General features: G+C 31.4%; 2 protein-coding genes across 2 annotated transcripts in view; one reads left to right on the top strand and one right to left on the bottom strand.

Annotated features, from left to right (window-relative positions):
* LOC143045087 (maternal embryonic leucine zipper kinase-like) overlaps nt 1-8,761 on the bottom strand; it is a 32,470-nt gene extending 23,709 nt beyond the window's left edge. The window contains exons 1-7 of the mRNA XM_076217387.1: nt 8,653-8,761; nt 6,843-6,949; nt 4,110-4,195; nt 3,304-3,420; nt 1,644-1,787; nt 700-861; nt 2-100 (exon numbers count right to left, since the gene is read on the bottom strand). Coding sequence (XP_076073502.1) covers nt 2-100; nt 700-861; nt 1,644-1,787; nt 3,304-3,420; nt 4,110-4,195; nt 6,843-6,903 — 669 coding nt within the window. The 5' untranslated portion in view covers nt 6,904-6,949; nt 8,653-8,761. The remainder of the gene's footprint in view (nt 1; nt 101-699; nt 862-1,643; nt 1,788-3,303; nt 3,421-4,109; nt 4,196-6,842; nt 6,950-8,652) is intronic.
* A 313-nt stretch (nt 8,762-9,074) lies between these two features.
* LOC143045086 (uncharacterized) lies at nt 9,075-25,200 on the top strand. Its single transcript, XM_076217386.1, has 7 exons — nt 9,075-9,102; nt 10,886-10,933; nt 13,903-14,022; nt 14,437-14,890; nt 15,394-17,811; nt 18,415-18,681; nt 19,335-25,200. Exons 1-7 carry the CDS (start codon nt 9,085-9,087, stop codon nt 19,442-19,444), a joined length of 3,435 nt encoding a protein of 1,144 aa, XP_076073501.1. The 5' UTR covers nt 9,075-9,084; the 3' UTR covers nt 19,445-25,200.
* Nucleotides 25,201-25,846: the final 646 nt, after the last annotated feature.

The following is a 25,846-nucleotide window of genomic DNA, read 5'->3' as shown; positions in this document are numbered from 1 at the left end:
CCTGGATTTTCTTGTACAACTGTGGAATTTTCTCATCATCAAAGGGGAGATAACCACACAGTAATGCATATAACAGAATACCCATACTCCATAAATCAGCCTAGATAAAAAAAAGATTCTGACTAATTATTAACTAGTATGCAATTCAAAATAGCTACAGATAAAACTAAGTATTTACTACAAACGTCCTGTTGAATGTGTTTTTCATAAAAGTTAACAAATAGTTACAACTGAAATTTAGTGTTTGATTTCTTTATTTGGATGTGAAAATGCTGAAGTATTTATTTTTTAAAATGGAATTCACTTTATGACAGTGATTTGCTTCATTTTTATATTGCATGTGTACAATGATTTCTTTTTTGTGTATATTCAAAATATATGTTTAGTGTACACATATAATCTTCCATATAAACCACACTTTGTTATAAAATTCACAATCAACAAGTGTATGTCTATCCCATTGCAAAATTCATGTGTATTCATAATAGATTTATTTTGAAACAATTTTCCTGTTCATGCTGTTTCCCACAAATTGTTATTTATTTACCTGTGACCCTATGTACTCTTTACCAGATATAAGTTCTTGAGCTGCATACACAGGACTTAAATATGGATTTATTTACCTGTGACCCTATGTACTCTTTACCAGCTATAAGCTCTTGAGCTGCATACACAGGATTTAAATATGGATTTATTTACCTGTGACCCTATGTACTCTTTACCAGATATAAGTTCTGGAGCTGCATATGCAGGACTACCACAACAGGTATACAGATGGTTTTCCATTCCTCCCTGTGGCTTGGCACACAGACCAAAATCTATCAACTTTAAATTCTGGTCTTCATCCAGTAATAAGTTTTCCTGAAAAATAAAAGTGACTCTTAATATTTTTTGGAAGGATTATCTCAAAACTCACAGTTTATTAGCTATTTGGTAACTGGTTTTCATAAGGTTAAAGTTCATAGATAAAATATAATCTTTGAAGTGCAGATAAACTGGATAAAAATTGCATATATGTGGCCAGGGAAATCAAATCAAAAGTATAAAAACTTGTGAAATTGTTACAGCTATTCAATCAACCAATTAAAAAAAAAGAAGATCCAAATGTACATTGATCTACACAAATTCATCTTGAATGAACATTCAGAAAACACCTTGATATCATTCTTAATTTAACTTCACAACAGTTATTTAGGAAATGCCTCTTGACAACCTAAGCATTACTCTGAATCTAAATGCAAGTGCTTTGAAAAATAAAATTTCTTTTATCACCTCCTGCTTGTTTCTGTTTAGTTTGTATGGACATGTCTTACCATAACCCTTCACTAAAGACATTTGATGGCAACATTTCCAAGAATTTCTAAACAATGTCAAGAATTCAATTTACACATCTCTTTTTTATGAACATAATCATTCATATACACTTAATTTAATAAAGGGTCCATTTACATATCTATTTGTTAAAGTCTTTATGTAATTGTTACATGATGATCAAAATGGGGGGGGGGGAAACAACATGAACAAAGCAACATTTATTGTTAAATTTTATAAAAATGATGATGACTAAAGTAAATCTTCTGCATATCCAGTATCTAAATAAAAAGATTTACTGTCAGAAAATAGATTAACCATAATATACATACAGGTTTAAGATCTCTGTGAGCATATCCCTGGCTATGAATGTAGGCAACTGCTGATACTATTTGTCTGAAAAATATCCTAGCCTCATCTTCAGCAAGTCTATCTTTAGAAACAATGTAATCGAACAACTCTCCTTCTGGACAATACTGAAATAGAAAAAAATTGCATACAAAGATAAAACGTATCAGGGCTATTCCAGAAAAAAATGTATGGAGGGGTTGGAAGGCACTTTTTGTCAGCACCCGCCACCCAGACAATTGTAATTGATACTAGTAGTGCATTATAGTGAGAAAAGTTGCTCTGATACCCATTACCCATGTATTTTTAATATAATGTGCCTTCCAACCCCCCCATACATTTTTTTCTGGAATAGCCCTCAGTAAGAAAATGGACTGATTCTACTCATATAAAAGCATGAATATGTGTGTAACGGTATGTACAGGTGTGAACTCAATGATGCACTTATATTTTTTTAGGTAAAAAAAAAACAATATATTGAAAGGCAATTTTAAGTAAGACGGTACTGAAAATGTTGAGGTTTCATATTGCGTTATTTTATTTCTCTGCACAGGGGTTTCATTATCTTTCATGTTGACTGGTACTTTCTACATTTCTAGGTGGTACTTTTCAATTTATTTCATGAATATCTTATATAAAAATTCCTACATTTAGGCGGTACTTGTCAATAGCATAGGAGGTTAAAGTACCGGGTACCGCTTCCTAATGGATGGCCTGTCTGCATAGACTTATATGCATTTTTTTTGGTTTTTTTTAAATATATCTGTCCATCTGACAAGTACAATCAAGCATTTACTTGCCTGGAATTGACTTTCACTTGTCCCTGCCAATCAGACCTTGACAACCTTAATAAATCAAGTAAGTGTTGAAGCCTTTGACAGGAATAAAAGCTAGTTTTTAATATTAAACCAATGTCTCATGGCAGATACTATAATATTTTTATATCCCCTTTTATCAAGAGGATTAAAACTTGGATTCATTTAGCCTCTGCCAGACTTCTTTATATATACATATTTATTCTTAAATATAACTGGCACTCAGAACCTACCTGAATAACAATCATTGAGACCAAAATAACAGACAAGATAACAGAAACTTCCAAATATACAGGAAAATGCAGTCAACTGTGCGACCAATCAGGATGTATCTTCAGACATATTCAAAATAGATTGTCCTTCTCAAATATCTGGTCTACATTTGCATCAATAATAAAGCAATCAATACAGCAGTTCTGAGATATGGTTTTTAGTTGAATTTGTCATGTGACTTCATCACCATGTGACCAATATGTAGGAATAGTCACTTCCAACACATGTTGAGCAAATTGGTGAAAAGTTTGATTAAATAATGTACAAAATATTTCAGACATTAAAATCTAATGAGATAATCCCCCTCCGTCTGTCGTACGGCAATCAAGATTATGTATTTACCGAACATAAATTATTTCTATTGTACAGTATCCTTCAGAATGAGGATTCTGAAAGTGCTGGAAACTTTTAATAGAGCAGGGATACAGATGTGCCTTCTATCTGGTAAATGACGTCATAAAAGCGTGCAAAATTGATGATCTATTTCAGTGAAAGTCATGACTTCAGAAATGAAGTTTTTCATTTAAAAAAAAGTTTATAGTGTTCACTTAAATACCTCAAGAATCATGTAAACTTTCTGTTCTGTTTCTATTACTTGATACAGTTTACATATGTGTTGATGACACAAGTGTTTCATAGCTTCAATCTCTGTTTTGACTCTGGGTAAATCATCCTGTTAAGAGAAAAATGATTTAAATCAAGACCTATCGTCATTATAATTATAGTTCTAAATACATTGATACAACTTATAGTAGATACATGTATAGCATATTCATAAATAGAAAATTCTGTAAAATTTATGTAGTACTTGACAGAATGCAACATATGAAGCCTAATGTTTTACTTTTTCTTTCTGGTTATTTTTGTTCATGGTTTGGAAAGTTCAAGGTTTTAGATTGGTATACCATTTATTCAAAACTGATCACTCTGTATTGTTTGCAACATTTAAATTTCCATGAATTTACCGATTTTCGTTCAGTTTTGTATTTTCATATTTTGTACAGTGTTTTAACTGAATTATTATTTAGATTTGGCATACATTTTACTGAATAGTAAGGACAATGAAAATCGATTACCATTATATCATTTCTTTATCAATTATCATTTGTTTTATTTAGTATAATTTTAAACTACATTGTACATGTATCAAGTCTTGATTTGATTTGATTTTTGGTGTTTTAACGCAAACTTTGATAGGAAAACTGACAATCCTAGTCAATAAAGATTGAAGTCCTGCACAACAGGGTTCAAACTCACAACCTCAGTGTTGACTGGCTAGTGAATATAGTAGTTACTACTTAGACCACTCTGCCACCAAGGCCCTTATCAAGTCTTGAAGTAGAATGACTTGACTAGACTTACCCCTAGAGCTCTCTTATCCATAATTTTGATGGCAACTTTTTCTCCTGTGAGAGAGTGGTATCCCAACTTGACTTTAGCAAATCCTCCTGAAAAGGAAAACATTTTTTTTGTCTATATTAACAAGTCATGCAGATAATCTGATAATAAATGAAATCAATGTTAAAGTTTCATTGTAAAATATGTAAGAAATACTTTCCATCTAATAGGATCAAATATGGACCATAATTTGGTATTCAGCCTTTGGTTTCTTTTTGTATCCTTTTTTATAAGTTCTAAAACTTTAACTTTTATTCTGTGGGTTGTGTTGGTGTTAGAATAGTATTAATGGAACAATTGAGTTTTTCAAGAAAAAAATAATACATTTTGATTCACCGTTTACATGACAGGAAACCAAACAGGAAACCAATCTTTATTTTCTTTATTTTGTACAATATATTTCAAAAGACAAAAATGAACACCATTACTAGTGTTACTTGCTTCATGTTAATATTTAAAATTTATTTTCAATGTTTAATTAAAGTTTTTTTTAAACGCGACAGGAAACCATAAGAAACCGAAAGCAATTTTTTTAGTTTTATTTTATTGCAAAATCTGTTTAAAATAGTCTGAACAGTATACTTTTTCTTAAAATCCATCTTAAGTGTAACAGTATTATAAAACTCCTAAATATGTGCTTGTTTTGAAAACAATTAGTACAATTTATTCAGAAATTTCCATATTTTCTTCATTGATACAGGATACCATAATCGTTGTATCTTGATGTTTTAGCCAAAAAAATGTATTTATATTTGGTTTTAAAATTCCAGTTATATACAATAATGAATTTATTCCAAATCATTGGCAATGTTAAATTCTTTAAATCCAGTAAAGAAAAAAACTTTTAACTTGGAATTAAAATCTTTAAAATAGGCACCATGTGATATTTGTGACCTGTACACCATCTACATGGTTTCCACATTTTAACCTACTTTAGTGGGCTAAAATCAATAAAGTACTTCCTTTCAAGTCATGCATGGTAAAAGTTTACTCTCCTTTGACAAGTTTATTGCGTTTCTGAAAAGTGTTTGCAGAACATGAATAAAAAAAAATAATTAAAAATTGTGACAAAGATACCAACTTGGTACATTCCAAGTGTAACGGTATATTAACATGTATTTTTTATTAAGTTATCTTTATTCACCTAAAATATCCAGTAATATTTACTGCTGAAGCAAAATCAATCCAACGAGCATCGGCACAATGATAAGAGACGTAATGTCGATTGAATTTTCCAAGGACCCTTTACATCGTTATCAGGAAACAAAGTGTGTCATAACGTCTGTCAAATCTGAAATCGATTTTGTCAAGTCATTGGGCATTTATTTTCACACAAGATCTTATGTAACATTATGCACATAGGAAAAACAATAGACCCCCGGTGCAATCTCTTTGAAAATTGTATTTTCATTTTTTAAACACGACGAAACAAGTCTACAGATTATGTTTGCTAACATCCCGTTGGAAACAAAATCAATGTTTAGACCTAGTATTTCATACATCCGGCCGTAAGGGCGTGATCACATGTTAGTCACATGTTTCATGTATGACCGGAAATGATTAGAACTTAACGACAAAAACAATTTTAATAAAAAAAAGGAAATAACTGGACTTCTGTTTCGTTTGAAATGTAATGCATAACGATAACGTCATTTTCTAACTTAATTATTACGAAGAACAAAACTAGAATGTAAATCATCTCTGATTTACATGTTTGAACATCTCGCGGTGGTTCATATTTGCATATTGTTATAAAGAATTCTATTACAACAAAGCAGATTACATCATCCAAAATTTGCGTTACGAAATTGGAAACCAAAGTAACGCTAGTGTTCTTTCACCTGCTACAGAAATACTTATAGTTCTCTGCATTTTCTTCTGACTATTCTTATTGGTAGATGTTCTTTATTATTTGAAAGCAAAAGTTACGAATTTGCCGGTGACGATTATCTATAAATCAGTCAGCGTTATGCACTTCGGAAGCGAAAAGTAACGCGAGAAACGACACAAAAATACTGTCGTATAATCTTTGAAATTTGTTAATTTCAATTTTTTTTCTAGGGAAGAGTAGCATACACTTGTATGTTGATAAAAATAAAGGCATCTTTACATGTAGTTACAACTTTTCTTGCAGTAATACACATTTTTATCACTTTTCTATCGTTATAGGAAACGAGCCCAATAGCAAATTATGGTCCATATGTGCCTAGGGCTATTCCATTAAAATGTATGAGGGAGGGTAGGAAGGGACTTTCAAAATATCCCTACAACCAAAAACCATTTGTTATATCATTTTGCCTAATGGTTATAGAAGCATACTGGAAAAAGACCCATGACCCACATTCAATAATTAAACTTCCCTTGCTACCCACCCATACATTTTGATGGAATAGCCCTTACCAATTCAACATCTCCTTAGTCCTTATAATTTTTATATTCAGTAGGACACATGACAGCAATTAGCAATGATCTCCATGTTTCAAATTGTAAATAATTTTGTCTTATTGAAAAACATTTATCTTTGGGTGATAAGGTCCATTTGAAATATTTTACAATGACTCCATACAAATGCGCTTTTTGGGCATTTTTGTTTTTGTTTGCTAACTTGCTGCATCAACATTATCAAAGACATATATCCAATTTCTCCTACTAATCATATTCCATATTCAATTCTAAATTGTGACAAAGAAAACCTACCAGAGCCTATAGTTTCCCTTAAATGATACAACCCCCTTAACTCAGCATATTGTGAAGTCATTTTGTCTCAAGTTCTACTGGTTCTTTTAACAGTTTCAATAGATCATCTACAAAATAAATAAAATAAGGTAATTTTTTATACATGAAGATATAATACACACTATCTTTGAGATGAATAAAAAAAATCTACTGATTTTTACAATTCATCACATTAATTGTTTTCCATAAATAAAGTTCACAATAATTATTTGACTTGGAGACCTCTGACCAACGGTCCTACTAAAAATAGTTTTGGGAAGACAAAAATTAGCCCGGGAGAATAAAATAATAATATTTTATAACAATAAATGTTTTCCTGAATAAAAAAAAAAAATCGTTGCTTGTTCTGTCCTTAAGGCTTGTAGTCAAGTGAATATATACAAAAGTATAATAGAAGAATCATGAACGATATTGTTTTCGATCAAAACGTATATTTCATTATTTAAAAAAAATCAGTGACCAAGGTCTAATATTCGCAACTGCATGGTGAACACTTTTCAAAGTTTTGTATTGTATTAAACACACTTGAATTGATGGTGGAAGGGTTTCAACCTGCCTGCCACTAAGAAAAGAAAAGTTAAACCGACTGCTAAAGCAAATATTTATTCCCCTTCCAAATTTATTCCTTCATGTTTTATGCCTCAAATAGCAAGTAGGGGGATGAAATGTGGAATTGAAAGACTTTGAGATGTTCTTCACAGACAAAAATTATTCATGCGTATTTGTTGTATACCAAACACCTGCTTTTTACATGCATAGTATATGCATAGTATACCTGTATTATTTGCTGATGCTGATGTGCATGTCACTGTTATCGCTCTCAAATAATGAGTTACTCTTTTAATTTAAAAAAAAATAAAATTGATATTTATCTTTGAAATTTAAGTTGTTTTTGCATTTTTCATTTTAATATTGTTTTTGAAAAAACATGTCTCATGCCAATACAACATCTATATATTTTCTCCAGGCACTCTTTTGTCTTCCCCGGGGGCTTTTTCTTCAACCGGGCCCTTTTAAGTAGGACCCCTGACCAATCACGATATTTTAAAAAATCATGGTAAAATTTAAACCAATTTGAAAGTAGTCATAAATGACAGTTTGACAACTGACGGTAAGGGCATTCATACTCTCATAGTAAAGCCTAAGTAAATATGGCAGTGGAACAAGTCACACTCTGACAGGGGTGAAATTTTGACCGATCACGATGGGTGCTACATGTGGAGCAGGATCTGCTTACTCTTCAAAAGCACCTGAGATCATCCCCAGTTTTTGGTGGGGTTTGTGTTGCTTAGTATTTAGTTTTCTATGTTGTGTCTTCGGTACTAAAATTTGCCTGTTTGTCTTTTTATTTTTAGCCATGGATTTGTCAGTTTATTTTCAAATAATGTGTTACTCTTTTATTAAGACTAAATACTAAATTGATTTGAAAAGAGCTTGTGTTTATGTAGTTTATTGAATATCGACTATAAATAAAACTTTCAATCTTCAATCTATGAGTTTGACTGTCCCTCTGGTATCTTTCACCCCTCTTTATTTTTACCAACTGAAGCAGTGGAAAAGGACAAGTAAGGATCTGAAGTTTTGGGCGAGTCTGATTTTTACCAAACTGAAGCAGTTGCAAAAAAATATGTAGGGGTCCGATTCTCTGAAAACGTTTATGAGACAGACCCTTGTGTCTCCCCCTTAATTATGATGGGACATTGACGAGTGTTTTAATGTGTGAAGAAGGTAATGACTATTAGTTTGTAACGTTATTTTGTATTAAATGTACTTGTTTTTTTGTATTATCAGTAGAAACCATTCAATCTGCAGGTAGGTCTTTAGATTTGTTTGAAACTCGCACTTTTTTCAAGGAGCCAATCCGAAATCTCGTAACAAATTAGTTAGCATAAATTGCGGAAGAGAGTCAAAATAAAAACTAATCTCGGACATGATCGGTTTGATTCCGTGGGTTGGTTTGATTTTGCGCACGAATTAATCTAGTTTAATAACCAATATAAAAAATATATGACAGCTGCAATTTTTCGTTCAAATGACAAAATGAATAATTTTCAGACCTTGACATTGCTCCAATAGTTGATCTGAGCCATAGTATATTGACGCTAAAATATTTTAACAAATGACTCGCCTGCTTGATCCGTGTCAGTAATATTTACTTTTCGGAAGGTTTCGGGTTTCCTTAATAACGTCAGAAAACACCAAAATGGCCTCCGACGATGAGGTTCGTCTTTCTTAGAAAATAGTTATAAAATGAAAATATATCACGTTTGATACAAATTGTTAACTTCTTACACCTCATATCCTAATATTAATTGCATGATTGACATGTATAATGACAGACAGAATTTTGTGTTTTTCATGTCGAATAAAATCGTGTTCCTGACATTTTGATGATTTACACACTTGCATGCTTCCAAAATGCATTCAATATTCTTCGATTATTATCAAATCTTGGAGTTTTATATGAATAAAAAAACTTATTCATAAGAAACTCATTCTGTTTAGGAGCAGTTCTCATGGTTTAAACCTGGATAATATTGATAATGCATCTACACTTTAAAAGAAACCATTTTAACTCATTCTTGTTATTCCCTATATGAGGTTTAAACTGTTAAATAGCATGTGACAGCAATTATAAAGGGTATCACTTATTAGCGACAAGATAATATTATTTAGTGACAAGAAGATATTATGTTACTTGTAACGACAAGAAACATTAAGAAGACTATTTAGCGACAAGAAATTTAAAAAATCTCATTAAAACTACTTATTCCAAATAAATTTATTAAAAACACAATATGCATGGATGCACCAATAAAATGTATGGATTTTGCACACAGGCACTTGTCTCCATGGTCTCAGAAAAAAGTTTTTTTCGAGACAAGTGCCTGTGATTTTGCATGCAGTGAGTTTATTATATTCATGTATATTAGGCAAAGAGTGTTAAAAAATTATAACATGAATATATGAGTGCTCTAAAACACAGGTCTGTCATAAATGACAGGAAAACGTAATTTTGGCTAGAATACATATGATAAATAACTGTAACAATTAGATCTAGCAAGGATTTGTAGGACTACTATCATGATTAAATGTATACAAATCCTTGGATCTAGGTTTAAAATGCATGATGCTATATTACTGTAAATATTGACTTTTCGTATAAATTTATATTTATTGATAGAATATTTAACTTTCTTGTCGCAAAATAGTCTTTTTGTCGCTTCTTGTCGCAAAATTATATTTTCTTGTCGCTAAATTATTTTTCTTGTTTTTTCTTGTCGCTTAATTATTCTTCTTGTTGCTTCTTGTCGCTAAAATCCTTCTTGTTGCCAATTACATGTATGTAGTCAGACAAATTTTAAGAGTTACAATTTCATGGTAATTTTGTTTGGACATTTTTTTAATCTGAAAATTGTGTCATATTTTTTACCATACAAAAATGTATATACATGTACTAATGATGACCCTATTATTATCCCCATTTTCTTCTTTTAATTACATGTGTTATGAACATTTTGTACATATCTAGTTGTTGCACATGTTGGTAGAAAAAGTTGGTTTCGAATTCATACAATTTGAGAAAGCTACCTCCCTTTTGTCCCTATTTTGAAGACCTGTGTAACTGTAGTGCTCAAATTTTTTCATAAATCAGTCAACTTCAGCTTGTTTTACTTACCTCTAGACTTTAGAAAAAATTGTATTCCAAATAATTTTAATTTCTTTTAGCCTACACTTAAATATGGCTCCAATAGACATATTCTAAATTTATTTTATGTGAAAAAACCAATAGTCATTTACACAGGAAACTAAACTAAAGTCTTTTCAATTTGATACATGTATCTTTCTTTCAATGGATCATTGCTGCCCATTACTCCTTAGAAGGAATCTTGTACAAATGCATTTCTGATGAAAATAAGTGTACAGAAACTAAAAGCCACACTTTCTTAGAAATTTTTATACCTTCATTGGCTTTCATTTCATTATTTTATTTTATTTTTTAGGATGACTTGGAGGCACTTCGTATGTTGGCCTTGGCTTCTATGAAAAATGTGAGTAATGTATTTTTCGTTTTATTTCTTTAATGTCATAGTCATGATAGTTATTGCTTTAAAAAATCAGAAGAGGAGATTTAAATGGAAAATTTTATTTATCATAATATCTCTTTGTTTCTACCACATGCTTATATACTATAGAAAATTTAAACTACCGGTACATGTATATGAGCATCTATCAAATTGAGAATGGAAATGGTTAATGTGTCAAAGAGACATAAACCCTACCAAAGAGAAGTTAAACAGCCAAAGGCCACCAAGGCCACCCTTAAAAAATTGTTTGTTTGGCATTGCCGACCCACACTATCAGCAGGTGGGTAGGTAGGTAGGGATTTTTTTTTTTTTTTTTTTTTTTTACATTTAAAAGCCTTATACATGTAAATCATGAAGTCTCCAGATCGATGTTGTCTAAAGCATTGCAGCATTGTTGTGTGTACATGCTGGTGGTTTCTTTGAAAGGGGTCAACCATCAATGTCACATTCTACATCATATGGATAATTTCACGTAAGACAGTCAGTTTTATTGGCAAAGTTAACCAAAGTACCCAGAAAAAACACAGAACTGAGGCAGGAAACTGACAAATTAACCATATAAAATGTATGACGTGAAAATTGAACTTTTATTGTGGGACTGCCCATTGAACAGAGGCCTGATGTCACATCTTGAAGTTGTGGTCACAGTTTGGTAAAATTACCATAAGTTAAATGGCTCAACCACTACGGCTCCTTGTACAAATGGACAAAGATTTAAAACTTTGCTTTGGTTTTATAAACATCACTTTCTACACCATATGGGTAATTTCATGGCAGTCAGTTTTAGTGCCGTACTAAACCGTAGTACTTGAAGGAAAATGCCAACCTGTGGGAGGAAACTGACTAACCTTATCACATCTGACATGAAAATCAAACCTTAATTTTGCAACTGCCCAACTAGGGCTCAAACCACGGGGGGGGTTACTTCCTATTATTGGGTATACGGGGATGTGCCAAAAATATGGGTCATAATTATCTATAACAAATAGACATGGTGTTTATACTAATATTATCCAAGTGCAAGGTTTTTCAGGGATAGGTTTAAAACGTATGATAAATTCAAAATGGAAATATGCAGCAGGACAGACAATTTTTGCAGATAAATAAATTATGGGTTGTAATGCTTGTTTGATTAAGGGAGCTACCATTTGATTTTTATGGGGGGGGCTAGGATGAAAGATTTTGTCCTGCATTTTTTTTAGTTGTAATCTCTGTCCTGCCTTTTTATTTTTCACTCTATTCGGTCCTGCCTTTTTTTTTATTAGTTTATCCTGACTTTTTTTACCTAAATTGTCATCCTGCCTTTTTTTTTACTCAAAACTCCTGTCCTGCCTATTTTTTTAAAATTTCATCCTAGCCCCCCACATAAAAATCAAATGGTAGCTCCCTAACAGAAATCTGGACATGCATTACATGAATACAGATAAATTAATGAGCCCTTAGAATTGTGGAAAAGGAGGGGATTTTATTCATCACTAGTACACTGGATACATTTATAAATATGTTTCTGTCAGTATCTTTTATGTTTTAAGAATTATCTTATTCATGTTAAGAAGAAAGGCAAGAAAAGGGGGAAGTACTTCAATTGACACAAGATGCTAGTCTTTAAAATATGTATGTTTTGTTCCAGGCTAGTATCTACTGGTACAAAACTACTATAAACCTGTAAATCATTATGGTCTTTAACAGTTTAAGCTTTGGTGCATCATTGTGGTTCTGACTATAGTAGATACTTTGTTCTCTGGTTCAAGGGAAAATTTGTCAATGATAAATTTTAAATATTTAATAAGTTCAACAAATGTAAGAGCCACGCATATTTGTTCTGTGATGTCCCGGTGAAAACTTCTATCTCATAAAGCGACAAAGTCAAGCAGAAATCATCTGTTTCTGCTTTATAAAAGATAAAATTGAGTCCTCTACAAGTTCTCTCAGAACGTTTCTTTCAAAGAATAGCTGAAATTTGATTTTTGATAAAATCCATCTCCCTTAACCAATGCATTGCAGCATAGGGAGATGCCTTCCCCTGCCAGCCTCTTTGACATTACTTTTGGCAGACTTTTTCTATTCCATGTCATTTAAATGTTTGCTCCCAATACAGTGTAAGGCAAGCACTTTTAAGATCATGATTTGAAATAAGTAAAGCCAGGAACAAACTCGGCGGATACGATCAATTTCCGGCACAATTTCGATTTTTTTAAATAAAAAAAAATAAATTTCTGAAACGCAAATAAAATTATTTGGGCGACAAGTTTTTCAGTGGGTCGGGCGGCAATGCCAAACAAATGAAATTTTATTTTGGGCCCAATGGGTCTTCAATACAGCAAGAAAATCCTGCAGCCGGAGGCATGCTTCAGCTGGCCCTTAACAAAAATGTGTACTAGTCCAGTGATAATGCTAACAAATGAACTCTCTAGGACTGTACATGTGTTTATTTACAGTGGATATATCAGTTTCATATGACTATGTTAGTATATTTATCACATGTATCGGTAACATCAAAACAACATTGATAAAAGGCCTATATATATCTATCAGTGGTAGATAAATGTTAATGTACATGATGTATCCAAAGTAATTTTTCCATGCAATTGCATTCCAATGAAGAGTTGTATCCTTATTATTTCTTTTTATTTAATGTTTAATTAGGCTACCCTTTGGTATCCATCTCTACAAGTGGATCTAGGATTTTTGAAAGGGGAGAGAAATACTGGAAAAAGCTAAATGTATTACAGAGCTGGGCAATGCAAAAATATTTTGATTATTTTATGCCAAATGCTGATTTTTTCGAATCAAATGTGGGTGTACACCCTCTTTGCCCCCTAATTCCACAACTGTTCCTTAATTATCCAGGAGTTGGTTCATAGGTTTTAACATGGTTACATTTTGAATTATCATTTCAGAATATTAATGTAATCTATTAACTGCATTTTCAGAAAAAGAAGCCAGATATACCTAAAAAGTCAGACACACCAAAGACCAGTGTACATCTACATCCACATCCACTCGATGTGTTAACAGCTACAAGTGGTATTATTACAAAGTCTGTTACTAAGGTAACTTCAGTATTCAGCAGTTAGATAAGAAAAATGTGATGTAATTTCAGTTGAGACAAAATAGTACATGTAATAGGAAATGAATTTACCTGTATACACAACACTTCAAAGCCTACAATTATTATTGGTTTATAGTGTTATAGGGAAAAATAGAATTTAAGGACTGAATTATGAATATTATATTGCATTCTTAACATTTTATATACCAGCTAGGTACAGCATTTATTCCAGTATATTTCTTAACAAGGGAATTAATTTGTATTCAATTGTTATTTTAAAATCAGATTCAGGCTTTTGGAAGTATGTTCAAATTTTTTATACATTTAGAATTGTGTATACTTTATCATTGTTTAAACTTTAAATTATGATACACAACTCTTTGTTTCATTCATGAAAACGTTGAACATCTTACAGAATACACCTATCACTAGCTATAGTAGTTATGCTCCTCCCTATGGACAACCACTTACTCATCAATATCCTGTTGGACAGCCAGTGCAGTACTCAGGAAACTACAGTACTGGTACAGTGGAACATTACAGTAACACCAACAACTACAGTACTGGTGGCACCTTTCCTGGCAGACAACAACAGAAGGTTCCAGAATTTAGGAAAAATCAACAGAAGGTACCGGAATTTAGGAAAAATCAGCAGAGACAAAATGTCGCCAGTAATCCTCCTCGACAGAGTAATTTGATAGTTATTAATACTGTTCCTATGAAGGATGAGGAAAAATCAGCATTAAAAACAACGGGAAAGAATATTACAGAAAAGAGTGATTCTACCAAACCTGCGTTAATCAGACCTCAAGATAAATGGGCATTGACAGATGAGGATAGCCAGTCATCTACTCCTACCAGAACAAAGGGTTAGTTTATTAATATTTGGAGATTTATTTAACTTGTGCGTTATAAAATAAGGAAACATAGTGTATCTATTTATAACTAAACCAAAACAAACAAAAAAAGGCTCATATTGCTGTTCTTTATTTCATAGTTACATTTTGGACATAAACAATGGTGCATCAGTTTAAGACAAACCCAATCACTGGTTTGAGCAATGTCATTATTTTATTATACATGTACAAGCAAAAAATAACCTCATAAAAAATACCAGGCATTTAGTATTGTACATAAGTAAAGAAACATGTTTTCGTCTACAAAAGACTTGATCATCAGTGACATTTAAATCATAAAAGTTTTAAAATCACCAAATCAAGTATGAAGTTGAAGAGATATACAAGTATAGCACCTAAACTTTATAACAAATGAGTAGGGTACTCACTGTGGGAAAAATAAACAGAATCAATCTTATCTGTAGTGAAGGTATATATGACAAATTTTGTTTGTTTTTCTACTAACTTTTCTATAGGCACTGACAAGTTTTCAAGATATCGGTCAGATTCAGACAGCGAGAGTGAACAAAGCTCAGATGACAGCGATAATGAGAAAACAGATAAATCAAGAAGGTTCCATCTCAGTTCTGATAACGATTCCGCAGATGATAGTCGGAGAAATCATTCAAATCGATCTAGAAAATATTCAGGTCGCTCTGATGGCGATTTTTCTGAAAGACGAAAAAGTTTTCAGGGATATGACGATGAAATGAAGAGTAACAAGCCTGACAATGAACTAGATGATAGCAAATCATCAAAGTCATTATCATCAGTATCGTCGTCATCATCTAGTTCTGACAGTGAAAGTGATGAAGAGAAAAATAAAAGTACTGAGTCCAATTTAAATAAGTCATCTTCACCAGAAAAAGATATCATAAATGTTGTAAAAAATGAATTTGCTAAACATGTGTCAAAACTTAATTCGGAACTAGAAAAGAAAATCGAAAATTTGGCTAAAAGTGATCAGACTGTCAACACAAAATTGAGTACTTCCAAACAGACTGTTAACACAAAATTGAGTACATCTAATGGTGCAAAATCTAACGGGAAGTCTCGACAGGTGGAGGATACCATTAAAAATATCCCGATGCCAGCCGTTAAAAAGACACCGGAGAAGTCAGTAGAAATAAAAAATGAATCTTCTAAACGCATAACTTCAGATTCTAAAAAAGAATCAAAAGAAATTATTAAATCTAAACAGAAAACTACAGAGTGTATTAAAGAATCAAAGACAATTCAGCCAAAACGAGTGGCTTCCAATGTTCCCAAAGATTCGAAGGATTCTATTCCTACAAAACAGATAATTTCTGAATCTGAAAAGACTAGGTTAGTTCCTCAGGAAAAATCAGACCTCAAACGAAGGTCAAGGTCAAAGACTCCAGTGAGAAAATTCTGCTTCAAATCAGGATCACCTATTAGAAGAAAATCAAGGTCACCTACAAAATCAGAGGAAAAAATTAGAGATGCAAACAGAAGAGCAAGGAATACAAGATCGATATCATCAGTCAAACGAAGACAATCAAGGTCCTTAACTCCTCCAGCCCGGAAGAGAAAATCTAGATCCATAACTCCACCTCAGAGAAAAAAGGTTCCAGTTACAAAACGAAAATCTAGGTCAAAATCACCAGTCATTGTGAAGAAGTCTGGGTCTAGTTCTCCGGTAACAAAATGGGCTTTCAGGTCTGGCTCTCCAATCAGAAGAAAAAGATCAACTAGTGCAGAAAAGAAAAAATCTTGGTCAAGGTCGCCAGTAAGAAGAAAATCTCCAGTGAGGAAAAGACGTTCAAGGTCAAAGTCTCCTTTGGTTCCAAAAAAATATAAACTTGATTCACCAAAGCGTCATAGATCAGTGTCACCATTTGGTAAATGGAAATCTAGGTCTCGATCACCCATCTCTAAAACGTCCAAAACAAATACGGATGCAAGTAAAGGTCAGGTCAAAACAGTTAAAAAATCATTGAAAGTGTCAAAGAAAAAAGGTAAAATTTCAGATGATAATACAAACGAGAAACTTGAAGCTAGGAAAAAGAAGTTTGAAAGTGCTAATATACCTGAAAGTGATAAGTCTTTGAAGAAAATATCTCTTAAAGGAATTGTAACAAAAGGCAAGAAGAAAAAAATGAAGGAAACTGGGGGTAAGACAGCAAGTGAAAAAGTTTCACATGGAAGAGAAATTACCGAGAGAGAACCAGCAATCAGTGAAACAAAATCTAGTCAAAAGTTGAAAAATATTGAGAAAGTAGATAAAAATGAAAAACCTAAAACTCCAAAGAAACATGAGAAAAGGAGAACAAGCAGCACTGATAAAAAATCAGATTCAAAGAAAAAGATTACACCAAAGAAACATGGAGACAATGATTCTGACAGTTCTAGTAGCTCTGAGAATGTGTTGTCAAGTGACAGTGAAAGTGATTCTGACAGTCAAACATGGCGGAACAAAAAATCTACGAAGTCTGAAAGAATGCAAGAAGATATTGAAAGGGAAAGACGGCAGAGAATTAAGCAAGAGAGAGTCCACAACAGGAGAGCAAGTAGAGACACTCAATCAAATACCTTCCACAGAAACTTTAACGATAATCGTGATAATAGTTGGCAAAATCGTAGACAAAGAGATGATAGATTTAAAGAACATAGAAATAAAATATTTGTTGAAATGAGTGATGATGAAGACTCTGGACGATATTCTAGTCACAAAAGGTCAGATTCACAGAAATCATACTTTGAATCTAAAGACAATGGGGATGGTAGATCACTTAAAATAGAGGTTAACGATAATGGAAAGAAGAGAACTCGGCTAGTGTCTACTGATGATAAAGATTCAACAGCATTAGGTCAAAGGAGATCTGATAAAGGTCGTTCTAAGAGTCCAACAGTAACTGTAACCCTCAACACAGGTAAGATGTAAGGCCATACATATTGAATTTTTGGCCAGGGACATGAAGTACCGGTATGATGAATGTTTGGTCGGTGGATAAGATGATTTAAAGGATTAGAAAGGGGGGTCAATTGTATTTATCTTAATAATAATACTTAACATTCAACCTAATGGACAACATTTTCATTTAAATATTTCATTTTCTAAGACTCATACAAACAATATCTTCAGCTCCTTTAACATGTTTAGCTACAGACTTGGTTTCAGTTATTTAATTTTCAGAATTGTACAAAATGCCATCATTTATCCTGATTTTCATAGAGAAACATGGACCTTGCCTTATCTCTACAAATGGACCTGGCTTAGAAGAATGTATAAATTTGTAATTTGTTTGAATCTTCAGATGTTCAGAGAAAGAAATAAGTTTTATTTTGTTAATACCAGAAATTTCCATAGATATAAAAGCATAAGTTTATAATTATAAATTACAATTTAAATTTTTGATGTTTTTTATAAATATTTTCTATATAACATTTGATGAGAATCAGACAAATTATAACAAATTTCATGTATATTAAAGAATACACAATGCACTCAGCATTTTATTTGTTTTCACCTATAGGAGATGATGAAAATAACTTGTCTGTCAAAAAGTCAAAGGTGTCTGTCCACGACAGACTTGGTAAACAGCTGTCAGATGACAGAAAAGTTGTCACAAAGTCAAAGGCCAGGAGGGTGGAAGAAATTGATGATGATGATGATGATAATAGGCCTTCCAAGAAACTAAGAATAGATAACAGACCAAAAGTACGGTCCTCTGTTGCTGATAGAGTTAGACCCGAAAGGAGAAGTTCTTCAGATGAATTAGACCAAAGGAATTCAAAATCAGGTATTCAATTTATATATTCATGTATAACTTAATATCTAATAACAAATTACCTTTAATACTGATTTTGCATTTATGTCCGTTTTGGTTACAGTACATAACTGATACGTTTCAATATATTTACACATCCTTGGCTTTTAAATGTTCATCTGAGTGTTCCTGATGAAGGAAAAAGTTTAGAAAAGCGTTTCATGAGTTCAGTTGCATAAAATTTATAAAGCATTCATTTTATTTACCAAATTTTGCATTTAAAAAGCTGCACAAAAAGGTTGGCTATCATTGTTATCATCTTACTCTTGGCAGGAAGATAACATGACATACAGAATATCTGAAATTATTTAAAATCAACAAAACTTTAATATTTAAAATTAAAAAAATCAGAGTTGTAACATCAATTCAATTCCTGATTATGAAAGATAATTGTAAGCTCTGAACAGTCTTAATAAGACTTAACAAACACATGGAAATATGAAATATTGTATGTTATTTATTTAGAATATTAAGGGTAATTGGGCGTTCAGATTTCAAGGTTGATCATGATCAGCTGGGCGCAAGGAAGATTTTCTGCATGATGTTCTCCATTGTTTAGATTCAAAATGCCTGGAAGACCTGTAACTAATGAAGTTTTATGTTGTAAATTGAGGATTTAATTTCAGGGTACCAGTGTAATGATCTTGAAGAAAGAATAAAGAAGATTCAGAGGAACAACGAAGCAATAAATAAACGAAGACACGAAGTGATGATGGACCAACAGAAATATAGTTGACGTGATATAAATAAACATGGACATGTGGAAATATAAACATCTGTTACTGTATGTGAATGACTTGTCATGTTTGTATATATCTCACAGAATGTGATATTGATTAGAATGTCAGTAAATATATAAAATAAAGTCACTCCGCTTGTTATAGAATGGGAAACAGGTCAAAATGTGTTGAAAGTCGGTTTTGTTTCCCTTCAAAGGAAAAATGAAATATATAGGTGGTATTATTTTTAAAGAGATTTAGAATAGATCTGATGACCTAATAATAAATTATCTATTCATTACTGAGTATTTCAAAGTGAATATTGATTACAACATCTCATTTGTAATGTTCTTGGAATAGTGTTACTTTTATAGGATTTGGTAACCAACATATCAAAAGAAAAAGTTGGAATGAAATAGAAGGGTCAAGACTAGTAGTTTTTATTTGATTGTTATAACATTGTACATGCAACTTTTCTAAGTTCATCCTCACAGTCCTGATTTGAACTTTTGGTAAAGTTGCAAGTGCAGTAATTGGTTAAAAACTACTTTGTTATATGGAGTTGATATGATTGGCTGCAATGTTCCTTGTATTTAGATATCCAAGGGCCATCAACAGTCACTTATATAATTAAAGTTCAGGTTATAATGCAGTTACATTGTAATCTTGTTCAAGTGGTTGAAGTATGTCTTCCTAGTTACATATAGGTTGGCATGGATGTCAGGTATTTTATCAGCTGTGAATTGTTCTATGCATGTCATATACATTGTCTTGATGTCCTTATCCAATTTTACAATTAGTTTTAACCAATTTCTGTTCTTTACTTATTCCATTTTACTTATTTCATTATTCTGAAATGAAATAGATTTCATGTTTTCTTGCCATACATGTCAATACGAACTGTCATAGTATGGACCCTATTATTAATCTTTTAATATAAAGCTGAATTCTTATGTTGTGTTTTTCCTTTTTACATAGTACTTTAGAGCTAATTTTGAAGATTGACTTTGCCTCTCATTTCAGTTCACTCATTTTTTTGTGGAATTGTGTCCTTTGATACACTAGTACTTGGATGCATATCATGATATTTCTTATATTTTTAATGAGAGTTTGTATTCAGAAATAACACATACGGTGGTACATCTATGTTTATGTATTTCTAATCACTAATTTCTATAAATATTACCATTTTTTGGTGGATTGGTGTATTTTTTTTTGTTGGTATTTTATACTTGTTCTGTATTCTGACAGCTGAGTCTCATATTAATTATAACAGACATTCTATTTAAATTTTTATCAATATTTCAGTAATATTTTATTTGATCATTTTGGTGGGTCTGTGGTCATATCAACAGATAATTGAAAATTTAGGAAATGATAATAAATGTAGATGAACAAGCAAGGCTTTAGATTGCTACATTATAATTTTTTTAAATGATAAATTGTTTAGGTTTGAATAAAATGTTGTGTTTTTTTCAAATTTAAGTTTTCTGCAGTTTAGATGATTCTGTTTTCATTCCTTTTCATCTTTATAGTGTAGACACTTTCAAGATTTCATGTTTCTCCCAAGAAACATACATTTGTAGGAATATAAGCTTGAGTTGAGTCACTGGCATTAAGACTCGAATGACATCTTTAAAGCTTTAAAATGCTTTGAATGACAAAGTCCTTTCAAACATCTTTTGAATAACATGCTATTGTAAAAGAAGATTGGAAAAATAAAAATTCTTCAAATTTTAAGTGTGATGTCCTGTATTTATCAAACATTCATAATTAATAAAAGGTTTTGTAAAAACAATGCTTCGAGGGGAAATAACCAATATTCAGCATTAGATGACACATGGAAAAATAATAGGTTTGATTGCTATCAACATTATATATTGGTTGAAAATATTGTGATGGTAAAAAAGAAAAGCTAATAAGTGTTAGATTGATTTAAAAGTTGGTGGTCAATAAAAGCTTTTAGACAGATCAACAACACTGTTTATACAAGATTCAAGCATGCTAATGTTACTCAATTTGTTACAATGATTTGTAAAATTTTTGTGTCAGTTTATTACATATGTTATGATTATAAGCATTTTTATTTGCAATATCTTTTCTTTTTTCTTTTATCTAGAGAACTGTAAATATGAATTAAGCATGACTTATTATGTTACTAAATTGTTACCAAAATATTGTATAATATCTAAATGGCATAATTGACTATGTTCTTTAGTTTGATTGTTACTGTACATTGATGTTTGAAATCAATCAAACATCATTGTTATATCTAAATATGCATAATTGATTATTTCTTATGTTCGTAATCATAACTGAAACATTGTATTATCTATATCTATAATGCATGTCTGATTATAGTGTTTCAAAATCATTAATTCATTTTATAATGTCTGAAAGACTTGACTGATAATGTTCCTAAATCATTATAACATGCATCAATGTCAATGATAATCATTTGAAACATTTGAATTACATAGTATGTATAAGCATTATGTTTAAAATGATTATTTTTACTCTTGGGTTGTTCAAAAGTACATGGCTTTTAATAGTCAATGTAATATTTGTAAACTGAGCATGTATTGTTTATAGAAAAATTTACAAAGTAAAAGCACAACTAAATATAAACATATAAACCAATTTTCAATCATGTGATCTGCTTTATTTTGATTTTATCAAAAGCTATGTCAAAATATCAGATGTTCAAAGTAAGGAGCCTTTTATTAAATGGTTGTCCATGGTTGCTGTCACCCTTATTTCTGTTTCATTTGATGTTTAAGCAGTAATCAGGCTGTTGGTTTTCAATGTTGCAATTGATAATAAAGAATATGTATTTGTGCTAAATCACTTTTTGAATTGATTCATATTTTGTTTGCCAGGGTGTTTTACTGTACTGTATTGGTCTTGCTCATGTTGAAGGCTATACAGTCTGTCATATCTGTTTGCATTCTTGTCTATTGGTTTCTCATTGGTTAATCATTAAGGAATGTCATTTCTTCTTACTTGGGCCAATTAACTTTAGAGGAATTCATGTTAATTCCTTACATTTTCTTTAAATTATCTCCCTTGCTCCTTTACTTCTTGCTGAAGTGAGAGGTTCATAGTTGTTGGTGTTTGCATTCCTTTTGTAAATTCTTTTATGCTTAAAATTTTCAATTGCTTATTTATCATTGACAGGATGCCAATGAATTTTGATAAAGAATCTCAACCCATAATTGCATTGGTACCACTTCATGTATTTTATTGTTCCAATTCTTTTTAAAGTTTTACCATATTTGTGAAAGGTGGAAGGCATTACCTCTGACTACATCCAAATCTCTGACTGGATTTCCTTGGATCATTTACATAATCTTGAGTACCTGATAAAAGTGTTGTAAAAGTTCCATTTCAATAATGATATTTGCACAAATGGGGAAGAGGATGTGTATTGAATTGTACAGTACATTTAGGTTGGTTCACAGTATTTTTAATTTGAATTGACCAGTTATAAGAAAGTTGGTTTAAGAAATTTTTTTTGCTGTAGACATCTGAAGGTGGCAATACTTAAATCATATGTTTTGTCTATGTTAGTGAAGGTTTTTAATTGTTAAACAATAACATTTACAAAAGTAATCATGTAAAAACCAAACTTAAGTCAAAAGAAATTGTTAGTAAGTGTTTGCTTAAATTTGTCAAAGCTGTTACTTTAATATGATTTAATTAGTTTTGTATGTTTTGTATCCTTGGGTTTTTGGAATATAATTGAATCTAGATAAGGAAACAGTTCAACTGAGAGGAATAAATTTGATATGTGTGATGTTTTTGAAAGATAAAGTGGTTAAAGTATGTAAGACATTGTAAAGTTGCATGCAAGATGCACAAAAAGAAAAGTGCCTTCTGTTATACAAAATGTTTCTGCAATATTTGAAATTGATCAGCCTGTGTGGTTCAATCTGTTTGTATTTGTATAATATAAAACATTCTGACATATTTTAGAGACTTGAATGACAGAAATGTATTCTGAATGTAAAACCAAAATATTTACACACTAGCCTCTTAAATGACTGACTGGTTACTATGTGGCTTTTGTAACCTCAGAAAAAAGTGTTTTCCCTTATTTCATCAAATGTTGAAAAAGTGTTTTTTAAATGCTATTGATACTACTAAGATACTTGTTTAAACTGTAGTAATATGATTTATTGTAACTCATCACATGACTTGCCAGACAATATAATTGTTTTTGCCTCTCATATAACACACTGAATGAACTCAAGATGTAGTAACTTGTTTGTAACATAGTAAAGTTGTTATCTGTTTTATCAAAATGGAGGAGGATTCATGATATGTTTTGTTATAACTCATTACTGTTAAATGACACATTATTTGTAATACATGTAGTTCCATATGTGTGAAACATCACTTTTGATAATTATATTACTGTTAAGGTTATGGAACATAGCTTGTAAAATTTATGAAACACTACTTGTAATAATTTTATCACTGTAATCGATGTGTTGCATTTCTATGTAATATATTACCATCATCATTGATCAGATTTGCATATTTGTTAAAATGTTGCCAGATCTTTGTAGAATTGTGTTTTTGCTTACTTTTAAATTCTCATTCAGGTTTCCATTTAGAAGCTGAAATAAAGAAAGCTATCAGAGATTAAAGACTGTCCAAGCCAAAATGTTTAAGAAAATGTTTGATTTTGTTTGAAAACTGAAAAAAATGATTACTTATAGTTAAGAAACTTTTATTATTAGTTGATTCTGTATTTCAATTATGGTAAACTAGAACGTTATGATCACAAATCGTATCTTATCAAGCTCGTACTAGCAAGAAATTGAAGGGTAGTAATATACAATTTCCATAGTATATGCATGTCCCCTACTTTGCCAGACCATATCTATAAGATCACAATTTCTGTCCATTTACATAAATGACCATTCACCTTTATGGATGTCTAATTACAGAATATCAAAACAGAATTTTCAGATTCAAAACATTTGTGATGTGTTGTGGTATTGTTATGTAACTTAAAATTTGAAAGTATGAATGATAAAAACAAAGTGAGATGTGTGGTAAATATCAATGAGACAGCAAACCAACAATGTTAGTTCATCAAACATAGATATACCTGTACTATTGGCAGAACATAAGTCAAACAACAATGGGACCTTCTTCAACAAAAACAACTTATAAATTTATACATTGAAAGATGATATAAACATGGGTACTGCTACCAGTGTGACTGTTTCACATCGGCAATTAAAAATGTTGAAAAGCAGGCCTTACACTTCATTACATGCACTAAAATGGATTAAAGCCAGTCCTAGTCACAAAATGATCACTAAAATGGATAAAGGCCAGACCTAGTCACAAAATGATTTATTGTATGTCATAGAAGAGATCATATATGATTCAGAGACCAAAATATGTTAAATTTTATTATCTAATTGTTCAATATACATTTATTGATTTTACTTTTGCAAACTCAGGGAAAATATCTATAAAATCATAATATCATTCATTAACATTTGGACTAGTTTGTAAAAAAAATGTATATCACCATGTTTGTATATGAATGAATTACATACGATGACTACATTGACGGAGTTCTCAGAATTATGAAAGGAGTAGAAGGATGCTTGATTTTACATCCTGAAGTGGCAGCTAAAAGAATTATCTTTTAAACAGCAGTGATCTCCACCAGATGTGTTCATTTAAAGACTGTGATATTTATATTGTTTTCATTTTTTTACAGAAAATAAATATTTGAATTTTAGAATAATGTTTTGTCTTGAATTTGTTTAATGGCAAGATGCTGTGTGTTTGTACAGGAATGTTTATATATAGATATTAGACCCCGTTGACACTAGGACGTTTTTATCGATTTAAACTAGACCGGTTCACTTTAGATTGATTTAAGGGCCAATGTGAACGCTGTGAATCGATCTTCAATCGGTCTAAACTAAAACACCAAAAGAGTTAGTTTAGTTTGAATCGATCTAAAGTAAACCGATCTTACTTTAAATGTGAACTGAGAGATCAGTTTAAACTAGTACGATTGAATCGAAAATAACTTGTGCGCATGTATAGCGGCAAAATTATCGCAGAGGTTCGTTGTTTGACCCATATTTCTCTGTTAACAGGCCTTTAAAATAACTGAAAACATGTAGTCTTAGCCGTAGCATAGATTTGTAAAATCTATCTTTTTTTTTAGATTTAGATTTTTTTTTCTCTTTTCAGGAACCACAGTATTTCGTCGTGTAGTATTTTTGTAGCTATAGTTTTTTTTTCAAATTTAAAGAATACTGCAATAACACCGGTATCAACATTTTAACTTGTGATTCAAGACAAACAATAACTTTTACTTTCTTTCAAGTATGTGTATTGGTGTATTATACATGAATTTAATAAATCAGTTCTTTTTATAC

This window comes from Mytilus galloprovincialis, chromosome 9 (genome assembly GCF_965363235.1).
Source record: "Mytilus galloprovincialis chromosome 9, xbMytGall1.hap1.1, whole genome shotgun sequence".
Taxonomy (NCBI): Eukaryota; Metazoa; Mollusca; class Bivalvia; order Mytilida; family Mytilidae; genus Mytilus; species Mytilus galloprovincialis.
This window is presented reverse-complemented; position numbering and strand designations above follow the sequence as displayed.

What these genes read in the sequence shown, in the direction of transcription:
- LOC143045086 (XM_076217386.1), top strand. An exon ending in CCTTGGCTTCTATGAAAAAT is followed by an intron (nt 10,934 to 13,902) that starts GTGAGTAATGTA and finishes CTGCATTTTCAG; the next exon opens with AAAAAGAAGCCAGATATACC. An exon ending in TACTCCTACCAGAACAAAGG is followed by an intron (nt 14,891 to 15,393) that starts GTTAGTTTATTA and finishes ACTTTTCTATAG; the next exon opens with GCACTGACAAGTTTTCAAGA.